A 24,517-nucleotide genomic window follows, 5' to 3' on the forward strand; every position below is an offset into this window, starting at 1 on the left:
GATCAGGGACACAAGTGAGCACCTCATGCAGGAACTCTTACACCACAATAAGACACTTGTACCAACATATGTAACATGTTCTTGGAACTAAACAAAGACCTTAATTGCACAAAGCAGTAGTACAACATACACAGCAAGCAGACCTCAGAGTGTGATGCAAATAACCTCTCGACTGGCCAACATAACAAACATAACAAAACCTCAGCTTCAAGCTGTGAAAAAGAGGCAGAAGTTTTGCCAAGCTGTCTCTGGATTTGATGGAACTACTTCCCTCTGACATAAAACAAGGCTCAGCCGTCTATGGTGACATGTGTCTTAGTTGCAAAACTGCCATCAGGGCTGTCTTAAGACAGACACCAAGCTGCTAATATGACTGCAGGCACTGAGTATGGCATGTCTATGCATGTCTATGGCATGTCTGCCCTTTAACTGTTGACACCAAAAATTTTTGTGGAGTCAACTGCAGGCAGAAAGGACTGTACTGAGCTTGTCTTGATGAAACAGCTAGTTTCTAGCAAAAGGGGCAAGTTTTACTCATCCTGGAAACCTAGTGACGTCTGGAAACTGGCCTGCCTGGTTTACAGCACCTGAGGTAGACTTTTTTAAATTTTTTTTTTCAATATTGCTTTGTGCTCCCTGCACCAGCCTTCATTTTTAATGGCTACACCAGTGTGATGCAGATCCCCTCGTAATGCCAGGATTTATTTTAATTGCCACTACTGGGAAGCAAGTGCTATGGTTTAGAGGCCCCTTTTATATCACAGCTAGTGAGCTATGGCTTTTCTCACATCATAAAAGAGACAGGCAACTCAGTGGTGGGATTGGTGAAGTATGGGATGGATAACTAAGAAGTCAGGTGGGTGGAAAATTGACTGAAATGCTGGACTCAGAGTGTTATGTGAGTGGTGCTAAGTCCAGCTAGCAGCCAGTAATTAGTTGAGTCCTTTGGAAATCAGTCCAGAATTTCAACAGCTGTGCCCATGTTCTGCCTTGTGCTTCAGGTGCACATTCACACCTCAGCAAAATGAATGCAAACTCCTGCTTGCTGCTAACTTCTATGCTGATGTGTTTATGCCCACTGACTTTGAAAAGTTTTGTTACAAAACCTGGAGAGCAGGATGCTGACTCCCAGGATCTGCAGGCTAGTGAGTGTGATGGCAGTGCTGCCGTCTGGTGCTCTGCTACCCTCTTTGATGGCAGAGCAGCCCTCCTTTAATGCCACGCCAGCTGTGAATGGCTGCCCAGTGGGGCTGAACACGAGGCACTGCTGCTAAAAGCAATGATAACTTTGACCAGAAGTGGCTACTCCCAGGGGACCAGGGTGCCTGCCATCACTTGAATTTTTCTGCGAGTCACCCAGGTCTTTCTGAGTCACTGGAGTAGGCAGGTGGCAGCGCAGGTGGCAGCAGCCAACCCTCTGCTGCACCTGCACCGCAGCCCAGGGCAGCAGGGGAAGTCCCCACCAAGAAAGGCGAGCAGGGCTGGCCTTGCTAGCTTCACCTCTTCTGTTACTGACTTGTTTCACATCTTGTATCTGCTTTGTAACCACAGGGAACAGTGGACTCTTGGTTAACTCCAAATAAGACACTTACAAACCTGATAGGCTTCCTTGATCGTAGAGGAAGGTTAATAAAAATAAAGAGACATGGCACTATGTGGTGAAAGAACCAAGGGAGGAAAAAAAGCTCTCTGCTGCTTGCTTCTCTTCCCTGTCTCTGAGACATTTCAAAGGCATGATAGCTCAGATCTCCACCAGGCTTTCTCCAACACTTTGTAGAATTATCTTCTATTCAGATTACCCAGCACTGCAGCCAGTCAAATAATATTTTATAATTTTGCAAACAGTTTAATCCATGATCAGTGTGATTAATGAGACCACTGAGACATGAAAGAAGGCTGCGTATGCTTCTTGTAGGAGACATGCATTTTTTTTCTTTGTGGTACAAAGTTTCCTCATTCTTTTTCTCAGAATAGCTTGAAAGAACGGAAGTTTCTCAGATTGAGATCTAATCTGCTCTGTCTTCACAGGAAATGTCTTGAACAAGCTTTCAGTTGACACATGTTTCTAAACATGAAGACCTTGTTGATTAGAGACAAGAGTGGTTAAACCACAGCTCATGGCCATAGCTACCAACTAGTTCTAGGTGTACCTTTATCCTCCTGCCATCAGCCTGTCAGTTATGCAGGGTTTGAATCCTGTAAAATAATAGCAGCTGATGGGCATTTTGCTCTGTTGAAAGCCTTGCTTGCCTTACTCTAACTAGTTAGGGAGGCCGATTTTCATTTGCAAACTTATGTAAATATTTCTTACAGTATTTGTATCACAGTACAGTTATTGTTTCTGTGGTTGTTAGTCTTTCACCCAGCTAATGTCACTGTTTCTTGACAGTCATAATCATATTTAAACTCACCTCACTGTATTTTTACAGGTTCAGCAATTTTACAGATGTCTAGATAGAAGCAGCCTGAAGACTAAGTGCCTCTTCCACAAAAGCAAAAGATAAGCTGACTTTAGTCCTTCTCTAGAATGAGTAGTTGATAGAAGCCAGTCCTAATACGTTATTTCAAAAGGTATTAAAGCCATATTAAGTCAGTGCTGTGTATCATGACACACCACTGGTCAGAAAAGCATTAAGAAACAACTATAGCTGTTTGATACAAACTCTTAAATACTTCATCCCATCAAGGGATTCTGCATTCCCACCATGCCTGGCAATACAGGGTCACTGCTGCTAAGTGATGACAATTGTTGTCAGTGTAAAAAGTAAGTTAAAACCAGAAACAAATTGTAGTATCTCCTATTTCTGCTTATTTTTATAAACAGTTTATTTTTTCCAAATCTTTGAAATCTAGTCAATAAAATTTTCTAAATGTGCCATTTCTATACTATAGCTTTCAAAGAAGATCTCTGTGTTAGGAGTCTGACAGCAGTAGCCATTTGAGGGGTCTTGAAAACTACAGAAAGCATTTACATTAGGAAAAAAAAAAAAAAAAAAGGAAGAAAAGCTTTCCATTTGTTTATAGTTTCTTCAGGAAATACTCTTTCTGGGGTGGAACTTTCCACATTCAATCTCTACTGAAGATTATTTTCTTTTAAGCTGTCAGCAGTATTTGGAAACTTTTAACACAAATGCAAAATGCCTTAAATTATGAAAACTTTGGCTAATTAGTGAACAAAAAGTTTCTTTATTGATTTGATACATAGATGAATAGGCATGATAAAAACAATTAATGGAGTTGCTATTTACTCTGTTAGTCTTAGAACAGAGCAGTCTTTGAAGTGTAATGCCCACATTCAAAATCAAGTAGTTTTTCAAGGGCTCAAACACATGATTCTGTTTATTGCTGAAGGAAGTACTCTAAAAGAAAGGCAGTTAAGATGTCTATGCCAGTGCAAAATATACCAGGAAACAACAATAAAATCTCATATGGAAGACAATAGTGCACAATAACCACATTAGCTTCTCAGATTTGGATACAAACAAATACTCTACTAACAAACTTCACACAATGCACAAAAGGCAAGAGCTTCACAAAAAAATGGTCATAAAAGCATAGCATTCATAATGTTTTATTTTGCTCCAAGCTTGCATTCTCTGTCGAATGCTTGGGAAGAATGAGAACAGGTGTGAAAATAACAATACAGAAATTGCCAGCGCGTAAGCCGTTCAGGTGGCTATGTTCTCTAAAAGATAATGAACAGAGAAAGCATGATCAGATTCCCACTGCAGTTCTTTTGTACCTCTAGGATAAACTGTAGAAAATGACAGTCTACTTTAGCGCCTGTTTTGGAGCAGAATGGCATGAAACAGCTTTAATATTAATGCGCATTAGCTTGGTACTTTTCAAAGTAGGTTGTGAATGTATCCACTTTTTTTTCTGATGCCAGATCAATGCGAATACGTTCTGTACAAATATCAGCAAAACACACCTGAGAATACAGACAGTGTAATTAATCCATAGATTTTTAAAATAAATATGTACAATATTTACATTTTAGACAGTTTCAGAAATGAACACATCTAGATTATGTACCACTATCTAAACTCTCTATTACAATAGTAAATACATTTGCTTTACAAATATTTATAAATACACATGTATAAATTTTTTCAGTGAAAAGTCTGTGGATTCATTGAAAAGAAAAGCATGAGATATTAACATTATCACCTAACATTTAGTTATCAAGTGTCCACATATTGAACAGTCTAGAGCATCACACATCAGACAGAAGTAGATTTTTGGTGCTGAGAACATTCTGTGTTCTGCTTCTGAGCCATCACACTGGCAAATCTGATTGTCTTTTCTGAAAACCTGCATAAAATCAGCAGTGCTGAATCAGGCTGACTCAGTGATCATTATTGATTGCACCATGTTAGACAGGGTTTCTGAGTCTACTTCTTCTTTACCATTATCTGAATTTTCTGATGAGATGTAACAGCCAGAATCTCTTGGGCAGTCATTTAACTGTGATTTGTCAAAGCCATGATGAGGGCTTAAGTTCTGCATCTCCTGACAAACCTCATTTTTCTCCTGTTGTTCACCTAGAAAGAACAAGAAAGGAAACAAATTGTAAAAATAAGTATCCTGGGGAAAAAAAAAAAAAAAAAAAAATCAGATAGCAACATGGTTGATCTCAAAGAACTGTAGAAACAGAGCTGGTAATATACATATGATTAGATCAATATCTTCTGTTGGCCAGAAAAAGAAGCCTCAGCATTAAAGAACTAAACATTTGATGACAAGACTATAAACACATATAAGTTGATGTTGAGCTTGGCTTTGATCCTGCAGTATGTCGCTCAAAGATGAATACCAGAGACTTTGCTGTCATCCTTTAGGCTGCAGTCCTTTAGGCTGTCCACAGGCACAACAGTCTACTTGTGTGGTCACCATGCCCCCAGTAGAGATGGCAGCTTTTCCCCTCCAACATTCACATATTGCAGAGCCTGTTCATGCAAATAATCACGTATCCTACTGCGTCTTGTTTCTAACACATGGCATTATAGATGTTGTGTCTTTTGAATATATCCCCCACTGTGTTACCTACTCTAAGCAGTGTGTAGTGAGACAGAAGAAATCTTCAGGAAGAAATTATTTGGTGTGAGGATGGTGAGACACCAGAACAGGTGTCTCTGCAGAACCCTGCAGCTGGTGAGGCTGCAGATGACCTATCCCTGGAAGTGTTCAAGATCAGGTTGGATGGGGATTTGAGCAACCTGGTCTAGTGGAAGGTGTCCCTGCCCATGCAGGGGGATTGGAACTAGATGATCTTTAACTGAAACCTTTTCAAATGAAACCATTCTATGGTTCTGTGTAACATGCTCATCTTCAGAAGTGCACAGCATAAAGAGGCAGTAATCTTGTTTTCTGAAGTACTGGACTACTCAGTGGGAGTGGGTGGCTGATGGAAACTTCCTAAGCTTAGCTTGATATCCAAAAGCTTATTTTCCAAAACACACACCTCAGAGAAATCTAAGACGTTTAACTCATGCTGTATGGTATTTGAACACTGTTTCAAAATTAAGTAGAAGCAAATTATCTTGCAAAGAATTTGGCCTTCTTCAGCCGCTGTATGACTAATCTGTTTAAACTCAGAAATCTGCAACTCGGCAAGAGTATCAACAGACCATTCAAAAAAGCTCAACAAGCCTGTGCCTTGCAGACAGGATATACCTGTATATCATTAATCTAATACATCTTGTGGTTAAACTTTGTATTTTTATTTTCTGGCTAAGAAATACATGATGTCTACTCACAGTCAATTTCTTGAGAAAACAAGCTATAAGATACAATATTTTTCCCTTTCTTACTTTTTTTGTTTGCTTTGTTTTGTTATTGCCCTCCTGTAACTCTATTTTTACTTCAGACTGTGGCTTGCTTTCCAAACAAAGTATAAGGAACAAGTCTCAATGGAAACAGAAGGGTTTACACCAGATTTTAGCCCTTCAGAAAAATGGTACATTTTTGCTTTGGCAAAGGAAGTTCCCTTATTTCACTTGACTTGTTAATTCATGGTTAAATAGTTAGTTTTGAATATTTAGTGAGATATAAGCTATCTCAATTCAAGTCTAGGCAGAATGGAAGTCCTAATGCATGAAATATTTTATTCTTTGTCAAAATATAAATCTAGTTTAGCTCCCAGAATTAGAAAATTTCTATGAGAAAATTCATACTGACATTTGTTTCAATTGTTGGAAATTATAAAATTTGGTAAGATGGGAAAGATTTTAAATTTAGATTTATTTTTATTTTGAAATCTTCTGTTGTATTGTATAATAAAAAATAAATTTGAAACAAATAGTGGAAATGTTCCACTCTGAAAATATTGAAATGTAACAGCAGGAAAGTTAGTACCTTTCTTCCTTGTGTGAGATTTCAATGAACTTATTTCACAAAGCATTTTGGTATACTGAGAAACATTTTTAGGTCTTGCTGGAAGTCTTGTAGATTTGTTTTGATTTATCAGTTCTGTTTAATAAGTTATAATTTTTAATTGCCTAATTAAGATAATAAAATAATCTGATTTTTGAAGAAAAGAATCTGAAGTCTCAACTTAGTAATTTTTGCATTAAAACTGATGATATAGGCATAACCTATTGTATTAAAAAAACCCCACAACACAATAACAAACAAAACAACAACCCAAAAAGACTGCATACTTCCAAGGAATAGGGGTTCCACCTTGCTCCCAAATACATTAATGGTTAATTGCACTTGTGTGAAAGCATACACTTTTCAGCAGATTTAATTGATATCAGTGACTGATCTCTGTCTCACTCTTCAGAACACAGTTTGTCATGTCAAATGTTATCTCTCTTTGCAGGGAAAATATTGGATCACGTAGGGTCCAATTGATTTCTGATTTAAGTCAGGAAGGAATTACAAAAGGCATTACACCATTGAAGGTATTTCTGCTGCTATTAGTAGCAACAGATGTAGTTTAGCACAAATAACAGCAGATGCCCCAGTAAAGCCTTGTCTAAATTGTGCCATTATCCCCTTGCACCCATCCCACCAGCACGAAGACAACCCAGGTCTTGGTCGCCATGGGCTGACAGAGCTCAGCTGGTGGCTGGTGAAGTCCTGGGTGAAGTCCTTCCACGGGGCTGCAGACAGGGCTCCCGTGTGCCCTCCCCTTTAATCCCCTCATCAGCCTAATGCTGCTTGCTGGTGCTTTTATCAGCTTCTCTAGCATCATCTGCTGCCCTGGCAAACAGTGACCTAAAAAGTATTAATCCTGTTTACATTTTCAAGCTCAAAGAGGAACCTCTGCTCACATTGTTTGTTTTACAATGGAAAGAAGACTAAGTAACCAGTGGATTAAAAAGAAAATGTAGTTTCAGTCAGTGTATTACTGCCCTGTAACTAGTTGTGATAATCTGATTAGTTCCTATATGAAAAACAGATCCTGAATTCTTCTGTAGCAATGTCTTTCCCTTGTGTGCTTCAGGGAAAAAGACAGACAAGCCTAGAACTGAGAATTTTTTTTTTAAATCTGAATTTAGGTCTGTTAAGATAACAAGAAATTTCTATTTAGAAAACATACAGAAATGTAAAATTTGTAGAACTTCCTAGGCTTTTTACAATAGAATATTTTTTTACACTAGAAAAAAAAATCTTCAGGTGTTTGAGACAGTAGATTTTTCATTCTAAATAGGAAAAGTTTAAGAACACCACTCTCATTTAAGAAGAAAAGACTGGAAGATAACTGGTTCATTTTTTCCCCTCTCTTTAACGTAACTTTAAATATTATGCTGTAACTACCAAACCACTTGAACAGGATGTTGAATATTATAAATATGTGTAGCATACAACCTTAGATATTGCTTCGTGAGAACAGAAACAATGACTTTTTAAATTTATTTCTTTTTCTTTTAACTTTTGACTCTTACATTCAGTTCAACTTGATTCCTTCCTCTAATACATACATGTTCAAGTTTCACATTAGTGAAGGTAACTTTGCTGTCTTAATCTTTTGGACAACAGAAGAGAGATGCAATGCATAAGAAACAGGAATTGATAAAATTAAACTGTCATTAAATGTTGCAGAATCATCAGAAATAACTATCTTACCAATAAATGGAAGTCCTCTCATTTTTCTACAGTAAAGTAGTTTTATATAAGATAAATAGCTTTCAGCTGCTGTTGTCTATGACATGGCCAGAAGAGTACAAGATATATTTAATTTTGACACATGTATTCTAATACTACTTTAGACAGTAGGATTATATTCAGACTTCTGAAAAATGTGTGATGCTTTTAGCCTTGGTAGTAGATGTGTGACGCATACTTATCTTTCTCCCTATTCACATCTTTGAAATCAATATTTGTTATTCAATGACACAGATATGCATGACATGAAGGGACAGATCTCTTTTTTCCTTCACTAGCTTTTTTCCCTTTTTAAATAAGTTTAAAGTCCTGATTAGGAAAGGGCTTTAAGCTTATGTTTAAGGCAATTCAGCTCAAAAATGTTGAGAAGTCACACTGACGCCAGTGCAGTTATGTCAGTTTATAGCAGGTGAGTGGCTGGAGGCTTGGATTTTGTCTTGGGGAAAAAAAGAAGTCACTCAGCAGCAAGCCAGACTTCATGAGTCTGAGAGTGTGCCTTCATGAGTTTTGCCAAAAGGAGAACTGGGCTAGGAGCATGATGCTTTACATTGAGTAACTTTGGTGCCTTCCTGGAAGGTGCAGCAGCGACATTACTGAGCAGCACCAGACAATAGCTAAATAGAACAAAGTGTGTCTTCAAGGCTGATGTTAGATCCCCTGTGAATGCATGAAGACCTTGTAACAACTTGTTGTGCCTGAACTAGTTAGACCACCTAAGTGTAAAGTAAAAATGAAAACTCACAAAGCATCAAATTCAGAAAGGATAATTTGAAGCAGTAAACAGTGATACTTCTTATAAAAAGCAGAGACCTGAATGGGTTCTGTACACACATGGAATACTATGGGGATGCAAAAGAGTAAACTTTTTTGTGATATTTACAGACATACAACTTAAAAAATTGCACTCAATGAGGTAAGTGGCATAGCTTTTCTGGGTGGGACGCTGAAATGTTGGGAGAGTCTATGGTGAAAACAGAAATGAGAAGATTTTTTTTTCTCCAAAATCTGGAAGCAAACAGATTTGCCTAAAACAAAGGTGAAAAATACTGATACTCATGCAAGCATGAGCTTCCTTGAGTTATCTGGAAATATTATGTCAAGGTCAGTGAGTTGTACCACGATACAGAAAGGGTGATTGTCTTTGAGCACTATTTGACCTTGACATGACATTGTGTAATTCCACGTACAGAAGGGAACTACTCAGTATAAAATGGTACTCTTGATGCTAGCTTCTCATGTAAGGAATGCAACTGAGAACTGAAAGTCATGTCCCCAACTATCTACTTATCTTGCTGTTCAAGTACAATAAATAGAGGATCAAACCTTATCTGGTACCAGCAGAAGGATTTAGAATATGATCTATCAGTGAAATATGAAAAGTAAGCTAAGGAAGTGATTTGGAGAGGTAAATGTAAAATATTATCCTCCAGATTGCGCATATGCACTTTAAAAAAAAATTATTATTTTAAGAAAATTAACTGTATTCATATATCAAATTAAGTTTAATTCTTCTGTAGCTCAGAAGAACTTGAGACTACTGCAGCCCACTAGAGTTCAGGAATGAACCTCTTAGCTTAGATAATCTAAGTGAGAAGAGAATCAAGGCTACTTTGCACACAGAAAAATATATGTCCTGGGAAGCAGTCAAGAAAAAAGTTCCAAAATTCTTTCATTACTTTATTCATTAACCATCTAGCAACTCCTTCACTTTAAAAATAGCATCCTACAAAAGCACAGACATCCATCTCCTGTCTAGAAGCCATCTGGGAGAAGAATGGAAAGCTATTAAGAAATACTTTATTGAAAAAAGCTTTTTTTTTTTTCCTCCCCAGCCTTGGATTCATGGAAACCAATCATTTTGTCCCAAATATATAGGTCTGATCAACTTATAGAAAATCTAAAAAGAGATCTGGGAAGGTCATGAGAAGCTTACAAAAGACCTTGCAGTTCTAGGATAGCCTTGCTATGTGAGGTACTCAAGGATAGTGAATTTGGGCCTGGTCTCCCAGGAAAGGTAGAAAGAAGATCATGAAATACCAGGAAGAAAAATCTGCTTGAAAAACACTATGTGGTAGCATTTGCTAAATTAAACTTACTTTTTCATTCCTGGTATAAGATGGGCAAAGTTTTTTCTTTCATGTTAATTGAGGTCTAAACCAAATGCAAGATAAAAAAAGTACTTGCTACCAGAAATCCTGCATTTTGCAGTTTTAAGAAGCATATAATCTGTTAAGCATTACTGCAGGCCTTTTGCTTTGAAAACTCAGTAACTGTTTATTCTGAAATATGAATTATATTGTCATAAGTACGTAGCATGAAGAAATTTAGTATAATATATAATAAATGTCAAGAAAAAGCTAAGGAAAGAAAAAGAAATTAAAAGCCTTGTAAAAACTTTTGGACACATCACAATATCAGATATCACATTAAAGAAATATTAAATCTTGTTCTACTACATTTATAGTAGAACTTAGCAAAATGAGGCTATGTTCCAGCATGCCTGGCTATTCCGAATAACAGCAGAGCCACAAAACTCAGAAATCCTAGCATTTCAATTCTGGACCGTATCTGAGACTCCATCCATTAATCAAACACATGCTTCATGGAAGCATGAATGTAATGCAAAGCCATGGAAGTCTTTCAAGCTCAATGAAAAAGATGGGCTTCAAACAGTAAATATGGTCTATGAGCTTAGTATAGTTTCTCAAAAAGCTTGTAAAAAGAGTGAACCTTTATCTGGAAAAGTGCTGAATTTATATTCTTGGCCAGTAAACAGATTATCTTGTAACTGTGAGTGATTATTCTGCTCACTTCTAAACAATGCAGGAAGTCAATTTTAATTAAAAAATCATTTATGTTGGACTGAGTCATGCCCATTTAGGAAAAAAAAATATTGACCTAGGAAAGTTCAGCTCAGATGCAGAATTTACTTTCACAGTAGCACCCACCTCTTTCAACCTAGTTTTCTAATCAGATTGACAGAAGGACAAAGGGGTCAGATGATTTGGGAGAAGTCAAGACACATGCTGAGCTTATCCCCAAAATCATCTTGACTCCCTATCTTTCTTTATAACAATTTAACAGATAGCTTCTATCAATTATGTCTTTAGTATCTTCCTTTTTAGAGCGGGTTGTTAAATTCTGTTCTGTCCCTACCAGTCATAAGATAAATACTATGAACCTTTGGCAACCAAACAAGGCAAGGATTTGATTCAGTCCTGATTCAAGGCAGTATCCCAAACCAGGAAAGTATTTATGCATGGATTACCTTAAAATAGATATGTGTCTTATGAAACTCAACTGGACTTAAGTGAATGCTTATAGCTGGCATGGTATATAAAGATGTCTTAGTTCTGGTCGCTGCGAGTATTCTTAAATTCTGCAAATATTACTTTATTGAATTTGAACACTAAATTGGCTATACCTATCTAAAGTGGATGTGAAGCAAATATTAATTTCATCTCTTGATCTAGGAATACAGTGTCATTACTGATTTTGGAGTATAAGCCACTTCATAAGGTTTAACTTTATTATTTCCAGAACCATTACAAGAGTTTGAACTATTTGACTACCATACAGGTAACACTGGGGACACTGTTTTGTCTGGAAAAGTGACTTAATCCCATGTCAACAATTAGGAAGAACCTTATTTTTATAATTAAGGTAAATTTATTACTTTACAGTGTAACAGACATGTAAGGACCTTGTTAGATTTAGTTCTTGCAAAGATATATGTAGAATATTAAGTGTTACAACACCTTCAGTAGAAGAAAAACTTGGTGTCATCTTCTAAAAAGGTTAGGTGCCTAATGCTGCTTGCTATACTTGTTGTTACACATGGAATGTAAATACATGTATGCTCAGTTTAAGGGCAAACTAGAGAAAGGAATGTATTTTCAGATTATTTCCAGCCAGATGCCCGCAATGCAATTCTTGCAAAATGTAACCTTTTTTTCCCCCCTGGATTCATTCTTTCAGTCACTACTTCTACATAGATAACCCTTGAAGAGTCCCTTTCTAGCCTGTCATCTCACAAAGCTATAGACCAGAAAGAACTACTGAACCTGGTAGGCAAAGTAATGCACCTCCAACATGTTTGCAAGAACCTTTCCCTGGAAGCTGACAAACAACAGGAATGACTGCATAACACATTGAGTCCCAAAAAACCCCGAATATACAGTAAAAAACAAGGTCAGAAAAAACATGAAGAGGGAGATTAAAGAACATCTGCAGGGAAAGTTGAATGTATGAGGTAGCCAAAGACATGCCTAGAAACCCAGAGTTTTATGTATTGAAGAACATAGGGTATATATGTTCATGCAAGTATGTACATACATATGTACATGCACTGGACTGAGAATCAGAAAGATGCCTGCCTAGAGAGGAGATAAAAAGTGGACACCTGGCAAGAACTGATAGCAAAATATCCCAAGAAGACATTGTTTTTCCAGGTCTCCTTTTCTTTCTTTTAGATGCTTCTCAATTGCTAGTGCACGTTTGAGGAAATGACTGCTCATCGTAGGGGTGAGTATGCACAAATATTAATGAAGAGGAAATCAGCCTGTTTTGTCTGAGTGTCTAATTAAATAGATGCTTAGCTGTAGTTTCTAGGCATTTGACATAAATTATTCAAAATTAGAAGTCAGGCTAGAAATACCATTGAAATACTATTAAAATACCATGAGAACAGTATTTTCTGTTCTGTAACCTAGCTTTTTCACTCCTACTGAATGGAACAAGTAAAGAAAAACACAGTGGTGATCATAAACACAGACCATATGATCAGCTTTCGGATACTGATTGTGAACTTGAGTCAGATTCATTTTGAGAAAAGAATGCAAACTAGCTATTAATGTATCTTTTTTTTTTTTTTTTACAAAACCTTCCTACAAAAGCAACTGATTTAGTAAGGATTTAAGTGTGGGATGAAGTGAGGGAATGAAAACCTGTGTTCTTTCGCAGAATCCTGTTTAAAAAAAAATAAAGAAAATTCTTTACTGTAGCTATTTGAAATAAGGTCTGTTTTGGTAAAGATAGTGCAGAATATGGGAGGTTTTATTTTATGCTCTTGCACAGATCTTGTGACTTTTGGTAAGTCACTTAATGTCTCTGAGGGTTGAGTCCCAAACAATAAATAGTGTTGTTCTTCAGCAATAGTTGCTACCAATCTCTAGTGTAGGATCTATAAATAAGACATTTAAAGTCATTCATGTGTTACTAGTATAGTAATCACATACATATCTAGAAGAGAAGTACAGTTTCCTATCTGAAAAAACAGGAAAACCACCTGACTCCATGTTTCATATTTAAAGGAAAGATCATTTAACAGATCAGTGTGAGAATCACTATTTCTTTAAATGTGTTTCTTCGGTTAAGAGTTGCATGTGACTTAACAAAGCCAAAACACTTACTGTCACAGTCCTGTAGATTTTCAATTGCTGATAACAATCTTGCCCTGTCTTCTGGGTTTGAAATATTTAATTCAATCAAGTGGCTCTCCCGTAGATCCTTTAAGTCCTCCAGAGTTTCGTAGCCATTTAGCAAGAGGGTTGAGGCATATTCCTACAAAAAGAACCACGCAAATCCTCTCATGTAAACAAGCACTGTGTTTAATAGAGGAATAGACACAACTTCTTTTTTACATTTTTTTGTCAGGTTGAAATGGGCTCCATTCTCCAGTTTGATTGATTCATCTTTGGCATAAAACCAGAGTTGGAGAGCAAGAGAGGACAGAGGCAGAGATGCCTGGGGGTCCTCCTGGTCATTCCAATATCTGTGCCTGAGTTGTCTTGTGTCCAGCAGCAAATTTGACCAGCACAGAGCTCTCCCCAAAATTATTTAATCTGCTGAGCACCTGAATTTTTGTGGGTTGCTCCATGAGTGCCTCCCATGCTGGGTCCAGGAGGGCCTCTGAGGTAGGGTGTGCTCTGCCTTTGTATGGAAGGAGCACTGGTATACGGGAGAGTGAGAAGCTGAAGGATCACACGTTTCCCCTTGAGCTGTGTCTCACTGCGATATAAAACTAGGGAAAGGAGTGTTCACATCAGCACCAAAGCTGTAACTGTTATTAAAATTTAGCTGCAAATTGTGACCTAATTACACTTCAACACTCAGTTGAGATCTAGGGTTGCAGAGAGGGAGAGAGGCACAATATGAGCATAGTGCAAAAAGACTATTGCTGCCTAAAGATGGTGAGAAATTAGCAATCCAAATTTTCAGTGTTAACACTGGAGTCAGGCTGCAGTCCTGTCCCTGAGGTGTCCATGGTCACACACCTCTTACGCTTAGGCACACAACTCAGTCAGGCTACAGTGACTTTACAAGTAGCCACTGTGCCTCTTCGTGTGGTCTCTTAGCCTGACCAAATGATGTGGTAATGTGCAGTTCTATAAGCCACTCACATCAGATAAAAGACAGACATGAAGCTGCTTTGCTTTTGCTGACATGAAAACCACTGAAACCTGCCTTTCTACTGCCTGTAAACTGCATCCAAATCTGAGTGCACAGAAATGAAAAGTTTCAAATTAAAGATTTCAAATAGAGCCAGGAAAAGCTTTGGCTGACCTGCAGGTGGACACAATCCAGGAGCTCTTGCAACGTTTTAGGCTTGGTCCTTTTGCTTCCTCTGTGCGGCTTTATCTTTCTGGGTGCAGCTTCATCTTCCAAGATAATATCCACATATATGAACTTGAAGTTTCCTACTTTGTTGTTCAACATGCCTGTCCATATCCCCATGGGGGTTTTACAGATGATATCTATAATGTCTCCTCTCTAGAAGAATAAAAATAAGTACGCCACTGCTTACACATCTGGTTTGCTATATGTAGCTTTTCCTCTATGGACCCTAACTAGCACAGACAGCACAGAATCTTAACTAGTCAGTGTGTAGTAACTTTTTAAAATTATCTAGATTTAGCTCCTTTGCTTTTACAAAATTCCAGCAAAATAATTACAGAAAATTGAGTTAGTCCTTATCTCCAAACCTTTGTGAAGGAAAGGTAAGCATAAGCAGTCCCTCTCACTATCTTTGCGATCCAATTGGCCCCTGAAAAGGGATAGGGTTGCATCAGCAACCAACTTTTGCCATGGATAGTGAGCATAACTTTAGCAAAAAACAAGGGAACACTGTGAGGTTACATTCCAGTTACGTGCCAAACCATTTACACAGTAATCTTATTATCCAGCATCTCAAGGGTCTTCAAAAACTGATAGCTGACCTATGTGAAAGGTGGACTCTTACCCATTTTGCAGTAAAAAACACTGGCTGCATTTTTCAAGGGCAATAAAGAACACTCTAACTCCCCTAATATCTTTCTATCTGTCCTTCCCAAAGGGCTGAAAATTGTTCCTCCCATTAATACAATCAACTGATAAAACAGTGGAAGGTGCCTTAGCAGACAAGGTCTGAAGGCTTCAGCACTCCACACTTGTGCATTCACTCTCAACTGTGAGTGCAAAATGAGTGACAACACAGTTACTTCAAGAGGCTTTTTGGTAAAGGTGCTCACAGCCACGCTATGGGAACCAAGGTCTCAGCTCCACAAAACAGTCACTCTGAGTAATTTGTGTAGTAAAAAAGCTCCCTTGTAAGTCATACCCCCTACACTATTTGCTTCCATGACCTCAGAATTCAGTCCTCTCTTCCAGGCAGGCACCACCTAACTTATAAACATGTTAGAAGACTTTAAGGAGCTATCCAACAAATCCACATATACAGACTTCATTTGGCATTCTTTTAAAAATGAAACTTTGTTTAAATATCTGCTAACCATTCCAAGACTTTTGAATCTTTTCTGGTCTGGTCAAGAAATTGCAAATAAAGTGGTTTGCAAGTAAACTGCAGTTTTGGTACAAACTCAAGTATGAAACTGACTGTGCTCCAGTAACCTGGTTTTGTTAGAATATGGAGCTCAGAGGTATGAGCAGGTTGGAAATGGAAACTAATGTTTGTTTAAAACTCTGCAAGCACTCACATTATTCAGCACACTCATGGAGGCTCAGGAACTTCAGACATGGATGCAGATCAGGATTAGGCAGTGGCTCTAAGCCAAGCTGCAGACACACTTTGATTCACATTCAGGGTCCGGAAATTTTGTAAGATAAAAGTAGAGGATTTCAACCTGACATATTAGTTTATAATTCTACAATACACCCTAGTGACTAACAAAAGGAACCTATGTGAGCCAGCAGGTATTTGCCATTTTGCAACCAGCTGAACTGTTTGAAAGAAATACACTAGGTGTGGAGGGAGTGGAGGGCAAGTGGTGAAGACTGGCAGAGCAAGGCTGTGATGTGGGCCAGAGAGGAGGAGAGGGAGACTGCAATGAGATACAAATAAGGACTTTGACAAAAAGAAGAGATTGTGAAGAAAAGATGCTGAAGCATGAATATAACCTCGGTGTGAAGGAGTTTACGAGGAGGGAAAAGAAAGAAGTCAATATTATGGTCAGGAGTCATCTGAAGGATGAAGACATTGAATATATCTGTGCATGGAAGAAGATATTTTTTTAGTAATGTTCAACTGGGCCCGGGTCTGGAGCTCCTTTTTTCACTCACACAGCCTGGACACCCCTGCCATGTTGTCAGGGCCAGAGCAAATTCATGGTTCAAAGTTGTATTTAAAGAAAAGCTTAATGAAAAGACAAACTTTCATTAAAGACAATGGGTACCACTGAGCTTTTGGTATATCCTAGTTGTGACTGGAAAAGCTGGGGAGATAACTTCACATCCAGAGGCTCAAGTTTTTCTAAGCCCAGACCTACCTAGCATGTGGGAAACAATACACATTTTAGTCTGAGGAAAGATGTGGTGTCCAGGTAGATACCACAATGAGGTATCTACCTGGGGTTTATGTCTTAAAAAGCCTTTAGCAGTGGTTGGCTTTACAGTATTGTCTGAACCAAGTCATAATAGAAGCACTGCAAAACCAGACTGGTTGTGCTTGCAGAGTGTTACATGTACTTAACAGTTAAAATTGATAAACATATTCTTCACATGTAAGCAATGACTGTCAGTCATTCTTACTGGAAAAGTGGAAATCCTGGTGGTTGTCTTACCTTGATTTTCAGAGAGTCGGTATCATAAGGACTTGGTGTGAAGTCAGTGTGAACTTTGGCTCGTCCACAGAAAGGCCCACTGTAAGGGACTTCGTCATCAAATCGAAGACTGTCCCTGTTGCTCGTTCCGTCTGAGCAGCTGGTCACCCCACCTTAAAGAGAGTTGAGAGATCTCCTGCACCAATTGCCCAGACATGCAATTCTGCACAGCAGTGGAGAGGAAAGTGTTCAAAAGCACAGAACTAGACACAGAGTGTGCTCTGTGTGGTTTTAGCACACTCCAGGAAAAATACATTCAATAAAAAGCATACTAGAAGAGATGGAAGAAAACAGGCAGGAGATCTTTCATTAGCATCTTCCCTACAATAATCTTTTTTCTGGTGATGATAGTACTGCACTACACATTTTACTTACAGACTTTTTGAAATATCACCGCTGCAGATTAATAAAATGTACACTAAAAGTGCAATTTAGGGAATTAATTCTGCTGAACTTCCCCTGTTTATTCAGAGAAATGAAAACAAGTACAGTAGAAGTTATTTTATTTCATTACAGAGCTAGCTGAAACATCAAAGGAACCTGCATTGCAGAGGGAAATTTTAATCTTATCAACATTTCTGCCTGTCATTTTATCCAAGTTGAGCAATAAAATATCAGCAGAGTAATTCAAGCAAATTTGAGCAAGCTCTGCAATATCCCATCCAAATATGTTTTTAGATAAGAGCAGCAGTGTGTTGGAAGTAAACTCTCATATACAATTTTCACAAATCACATCATAGAAAATTATCATAAAAATGGTTTTGTTTGAGGTGAGTGCTTAAATGCATAGCTCCGTCTCAGGGCCAGATTAACTACTAAGTGCCAATGGTCTGGACTGCAGCTCAAGTCCCCACTTAGGGCCCACGTGGTGCCTGCAGTGATGGCACAGCAAATGTCATCGTGGAAAGCTGGGGCCTGCCTGAATGTCTCCAGGGATTCATCTGCCCTCCAACTGACACTACCCTGTTGGTGATGGGTTTTGAGTGGGTTTGCAGAGAAGCAGACTGTCTCTTTGCATCATGACCTGAAACTGCCAGGTCAGGTCCCCATCACCCATCACCTCAGAGAGACCTCTCACTTTGCCTGCCTCACAGGGCAAGGGATGAACTCACTGCCACTGGCCACAGGGAGGATGCTTGTGTGGCTGCAGCCAGTGATTGCAACCAAGGTTGTAGCCAGCAGGTCAAAGGAGGTGATTCTCCCCCTTTACTCAGCTCTTGTGAGACCCCACCTAGAGTACTGTGTCCAATTCTGGAGCCCTCAACATTAGAAGGACATGGAGCTGTTGGGGAAAGTTCAGAAGAGGGCCACAAAGATGATCCAAGAGCTGGAGCATCTCTCCCACAAAGACAGACAGACAGTTGGGGCTGTTCAGCCGGGAGAAGAGAAGGCTCTAGAGGGACCTCACAGCAGCCTTCTTGTACCTGAAGGGGCCTACAGGAAATCTGAGGAGAGAAGTTTTTCAAGGGCTAGTAGTGAGAAGAAAAGAGGCAATGGATCAAAACTGGAAGAGGGGAGGGAGATTTAGGCTAGACATTAGGAGGAAATTCTTTAGTGTGAAGGTGGTGACACACAGGAACAGGTTGTCCAGGAAAGCTGTGAAAACCCCATCCCTGAAAATATTCAAGGCCAGGTTGGATGGGGCTCTGAGCAACCTGATCTAGTGAGGGGTGTCCTTGCCCACGTAGGGGGGTTGGAACTAGATTTTCTTAAAGATCCCTTCCAAACCTAGCCATTCTATGATTCTGTGAACCCAATGAGTGCCAGCACTGTAGCAGTGATAACACCAAAAACATTTATGGCATCTATACCAACAACTTTCCCCATAATCTGTGTTATTTCTTTTACTTCAGTTAACATTTCCACTCTTAAAAATACTCAGCTTATTTCTGGAGAGAGGTACTTCAACCCTAGCTGCCACCCAGTTAGTCAAATTACAGTTTTGTCTGCCAGACTGAAGAGCTCTCTACTATCACATTTTTGATCACCAGCTCTGATACCTCAGACTTAAACAATAACAATATTGATACAGTGACTAAATAAGAGATGTAGATATCTTGTACTTACTAGATGAGCTCTGGCCACTGTTCAGGCTATAAAGACTTTCCATAGAGTCACTGGCTTTTAGGGAGACCTTCTCAGTGTGTATTCCACCAGGATCACTGTCATCTTTTCCTTCTTCATTCTTTAATGCAAAAATTAGATGTTACCCACCAAGAAATGTATTTTAGACAAACATTTGGGTTTTTTTCTTTTAAATCCTCATGGGAGATTAACTTATTATTACACTTTATTAAGAACAACTCTATGAGAGATAGCATTTTACAAGTTGACGCCTGGTACTAAGGATGTCCAGCACCACCCCTAGCACCTTGTAATCTTGGAGAAATCCTCTGTCTCCTCTCTGCCCCATTTATTTCACTCCACTCCTGCTTAAGTAGCTAAACTTATTCTTCAACTCAGAAGACTGCAATATACCACAACCCACACATTGGCCTCAAAGTCCAGTGCATTTCAGAATTAACTTTACAAAAAAAACTTTACAAAAAAACTTTACAAAAAAACACTTTACAAAGCACTTTACAAAATCTGATGGTGTATGAAATGGGACCTTTGAGTTTTTAACATTAAATCACACCTCAGGAATCACAGTCTGTTCAAAACTCTAAGATCCGTACTTCAGTCACAGGTAAGCTGGGGAGTAAGTGAAATACTGATGAACTTTCAAAGGAAGGAATTTCTTCAGCAGATTTCTTCATGTTGCCACTGTGCATGATACTCTGATGCAACTAAAACATTCTGCAATACTTAGGATTTTAAGTTATGTTTGGGGAAATATTAATTATCCAACTGTTGGCTGATGAGTTCAAGCAAAGATGATGCTGCATGTACAAAGTAGAGACCCACACAGGTATGTATAAGTCAAAGCATTGAAATAGAAGACTATATTGGTTTTGAACAAGGACACTGCTTGCTACACCAGTCGGCAGCATAACCCATAGACTAATCATTGGGCAGGTATTGACTGTCATCATCTCCTACAAGAATGAAGATTATGCTACATGTGTGTCCACCCAGATAATTTATCGAATTTCTGTCATGTGAATTGTTGTTGTAAATGTGCAGAAGGTAAATGCTGACATTCTTGATTTTTCTTTCTTATAATATAAAATACATGGATTGCAAACTCTCACATTTTAGCAAAAAAAAATAATAAAAAATTAAAAAACCCCAAACTAAACTAATGAAACAGAAATCCTTGTCTTTGACCTCCAAAAATATCTAAAGGTATCTTGTGGAACACTATTTTCTATTTGTGAAGTTTCTTATTTATTTTCCCTGCCTATTTGATATTCACATGTATCAGATAGGTTGAAGACTAGCCACATTGTTTTGGATGGTTAAGTATGACAAGTCCTTTTTCCTTATGTTTTTTTTTTTTTTTTAAATTTGGAACTTGCTGACACAGCATATTGAGAAACCAGGGTGTGCAATGTGGGGTTTTATGTTTAATAAAGACAGGTTGGCTAAGATTAGATAAGGTAAAAGCAGATAAGGCATATGAGTTGTCATGCTCTAGGATGCTGGCTGAGCTCTACAAAATGGACTTGAAATACTTATTGTATGGAAAGATAAATTCTTCTAATGAAGCACTTTGTACAGGTGAGTATCATAGTGCTGAAGGGGTTCATCTAATACTCCCTTGTGCGAATCAGGAGATTTTTTTTGTGCCGCTTATACAAATGCTCATTGAGGACAAAACAAAATTCAATGATGTAGAACTCCAGTGACTGTCTTGGGCCCTAACTGAGTAATGCTTTCATTGTTTATGTGCATGTGTGTGTACATCATAACATACTAAAAGCCATTTGGTTCAGTATGTCTTATCATTGTTTTTATGGATTTTCATAACTGATGACAGATGAAACATGAACAAGAAAAATTCACATAACACTTTTACTTCACATGTATTATCATCAAACACGAGATTCTTAAGCTGTATTTACCATCTCCTCAGAGAGTGCCTTGATGTACTTTTTACCCATCTTTTTCTTCATGGTAAGGGAAATGGCTCTCATCTTCTTACCCAAACCTCCTCCATTATTTGCTGCTTTAGTTGGTACTCCTTCTCCAACGTCACTTATAGTCTCCAACTCAGATATCTGATTCAAAATAAAACAGTAAGGAACAACTCACCATGAAAATGAAGTTCAGTGTAGTGGAATAGGAATTAAAAAAAAAAAAAAAAAAAGTATTAAGGACAGCAATATAGTTAGTATGACAGAATTCACTCATGGCCATTTTCCTGGAGAATTGTGTACCTAAATAGGTTTGCAGCATACCACCGCATGTGGGAATGGCAGAAAGAAAACACATTTTATGCTAGAAAATGTTGTTTCCCATCATTTATTGTCCTCAATGCAAACAAGAATTGAGGGGATTTATGCATCTTATTGCAAACAAAATGACACACCTTTGGGTTGCATACACATGCTGGTTACTCTGGGAATGTATCAGCCTGAAGGGTACTTTTGTTCTTTTGAAAAGTAGTTTCTAATCTTCCCGTCCAAGTACCAAAGTTTAGGTGTGATTCTCTTGTTCATGTTGGCAAGGGCTCAATCAACCAGGCAGAAATGGGTACACAAGCAAAGATTTCACCAGTATAAAATTTACACAAAAGTTTCCTGATGTTTTTGCATAACTGTTGTGGGAAAGTGAACTGAAGAAAGTAAAACTGTTATACAGACCTCAGCTGAATCATCTGTCTTTGATATTGAGTGATGCCTGAAACGATCAAAGCTTCCAAAGCTGCTTGTACGCTGTAGAAAAAAAAAGAAGACAAACCTTGACTCATTGATGATATTTTGTTCTGTTATTAAGACTTAAATACAGCTGTCAAGTCACTTGTCTGTGTTATAAATTCCTCCTGGATCAGTGAACCATGAACTGCAACATTCAGCTAGAAACAAACCAAGAGGTGACTATAGGGATAAAAAAATTGTGACTGTACAGCCAGAAGCAAATAAATGAGTATGATACCAAAAGTGCTCCAAATACTAACTAGATCATGGGTATGACTGAGTTCTACATCAGTTTCACATTAATTATACACAGATCTATGAGTTACTCCTAGGTAAGATTGCTGTGAGCTTAGAAAAACAGATGTTTCCGTAAATATTATATGAGCTATAGAGTCAGTTACGGTGGTGTCGACTGTGGCAATTTACACAGTTTACTTTCACAGCTGGGGAGACTATTTATGGTTCTTCACCTACCAGGATCAGCAAGGATCACCAAGGACTATTAATATTCCTTCTTTTCCAAAAGGCAGAGGTGTGTGAGTAACAGAGTAATTAGGCAGGTCCCATGTTTTGATTCCCAATTCTTCCATTTGAAAATCTGATTTTTAAATGTACACAGAAACAATTTTTCCCTGAGCTGCAGCACATAAGAAAGGCTGCGTCACCTGAGTTGTGCCTTAAGAGACTGTAAACTGATTGGCTTTTTAATTCCTTCTAATTTTCACCTTTTCCATGTGTGGATAATTGACATGATAAGGAGGGAAGTGGCAAAGCAGATTTTTGCAAGAGAGGTTACGTAGAAATACCTGCCAGACATGCACAGCCAAAATTGTCTGACATTGCACTGCCCATGGTGGCAAACAGCATAAAATTGGCATTGATGACAAGTCAGATCCCTGCAAGTGTGGCCCAAATAGCAGCCAGAATTTGTACTTCAGACAATATAATCTCAGTGTATTCCTGAGTATTCAAAATCCCTTCTGGATGGAATAAAACATATATGTGATTTCAGACTACCTGGTTACAGGTTTTCCTGTATTTATCCTGTATTAGGTACCTGTAAAGGTACCTTGCTCATGTGATTTCAGCCAAATCAGTCCCTGGCTCCATTGCTTTCTTTCCCCCAAGCCACACAAGGCATCTTTTTATCTCCCCACCAGGTTTCTAAAGCACCCATCATGTTTTCTTTCCCTGGCATCTCCAGTTATATCCTCTTGCTCTTTGTCTGGGAACACCACAAACCTCAGAAGGGCCTGTGAGCTCCTGACTCTGCTCTACCATTACAGCTTTCCAATCTTCTCTGCCAGGTAAGACTTTTTTCACCAGGAACCTCAGAGATAAGTGGGTAGAACATCCTTGGGGCAACAAAAGAGGGGGAGAAAAGGACTGGTTTGAGAGCTTGTTCCACTGCCTGCCTTCACGTTGCAGATGTGCTTAATGCTGGCATGAACCTGCTTCCAGAGAAGTTAAGGAGAAATCTCTCGGTATTGGGAAGAGGGGTAGAACTGCCCAAACACGGGCTGCTGCAGGGAACACCGCCCTTGCTGCAGCCATCCTCCAGTTCCCAACCCAGGTGGCAGGGTTAGTAATGCTCTGTGAGTGCAGTCAGCTGGAAAGCTGGAAAACAGAGACCTGTTTGAGCCAAGAGCTAAATAACAATTTCAGCTGCTAGGAAATTTCTGAGTGCTGCAACATCCCCATACCTGTCCTGCCCACAGTTACCAAGCTGCTGTTTACTGCTCTGTCTCCATCCTCTCATCTCCTGGCAGCAGTTCGTCCTCTGCTGGATTAATCAGTAATAGTGTCAGCTCCTGATGCCACACAAAGTGGTGAGGTGGCATTCAGGCTTTGCAAGAGTGATCTCAAAGAAGGAGTTCATCAAAATGATACCAGCTACTTGGAGCACATGTACCTCCCCTGGGTGTTTCTATTCAGGAAGGACTCCATCTTAATCTGTCCCTGGTCATAAATCACAGACTTACTATCTATACTAACTCCTTTATCTCTTACACCCAGTCACTTTTAAGTGAAAAGAGTTTGCAGGGGGAAAAAATATGACAAAGAAAATCTATGGGAAACCATGTGCAAATACTTTGTCATAAAGTTTCCATTTGAGAAGAAGGGAATCAGCGTTCCCTGGAACACAAATGAAAATAAAAGCTCCTTACTGTTTCATTTCCCTGTTTTCCCCCACTTATTTATTAACCAGCTCCAACCCTAAAAATAAAATTAAAAATTAAAAATAAGTAATGTGGACATAGAGGTGGGAGAGGCCTGAGCACAGCAAGATGAAAGAGGGAAGTGTACCCACATTTTAGGTACAAGTTCTAACCACTGCAGCTTTAGAGAAAAAGAAATAACATTTTTCCCCCCTACATTTCTGGGCACATCTAACCTGAAAAATACTTCCAGCCAAAGGTTATTTGAAGTACCTGACCCAGATCTGAAAATATTTTTGGACAAGTAAAATGACATTTACTGTTCACTGAAAGGGTTGGGGGGGGG

At 38.7% G+C, this 24,517-nt stretch overlaps 1 protein-coding gene across 1 annotated transcript in view; it reads right to left on the minus strand.

The window, feature by feature from the left end:
- Window positions 1-4,152: 4,152 nt before the first annotated feature.
- Window positions 4,153-24,517, minus strand: part of SAMSN1 (SAM domain, SH3 domain and nuclear localization signals 1) — a 35,919-nt gene continuing 15,554 nt past the window's right edge. The window contains exons 2-8 of the mRNA XM_009996487.1: window positions 21,959-22,030; window positions 21,218-21,373; window positions 19,278-19,395; window positions 17,172-17,323; window positions 14,680-14,886; window positions 13,527-13,677; window positions 4,153-4,544 (exon numbers count right to left, since the gene is read on the minus strand). Of these exons, the coding sequence (XP_009994789.1) occupies window positions 4,339-4,544; window positions 13,527-13,677; window positions 14,680-14,886; window positions 17,172-17,323; window positions 19,278-19,395; window positions 21,218-21,373; window positions 21,959-22,030 (1,062 nt within the window). The 3' untranslated portion in view covers window positions 4,153-4,338. The remainder of the gene's footprint in view (window positions 4,545-13,526; window positions 13,678-14,679; window positions 14,887-17,171; window positions 17,324-19,277; window positions 19,396-21,217; window positions 21,374-21,958; window positions 22,031-24,517) is intronic.

This window comes from Chaetura pelagica, unplaced genomic scaffold, assembly GCF_000747805.2.
Source record: "Chaetura pelagica isolate M959 unplaced genomic scaffold, ChaPel_1.0 scaffold82, whole genome shotgun sequence".
Lineage (NCBI taxonomy): Eukaryota > Metazoa > Chordata > Aves > Apodiformes > Apodidae > Chaetura > Chaetura pelagica.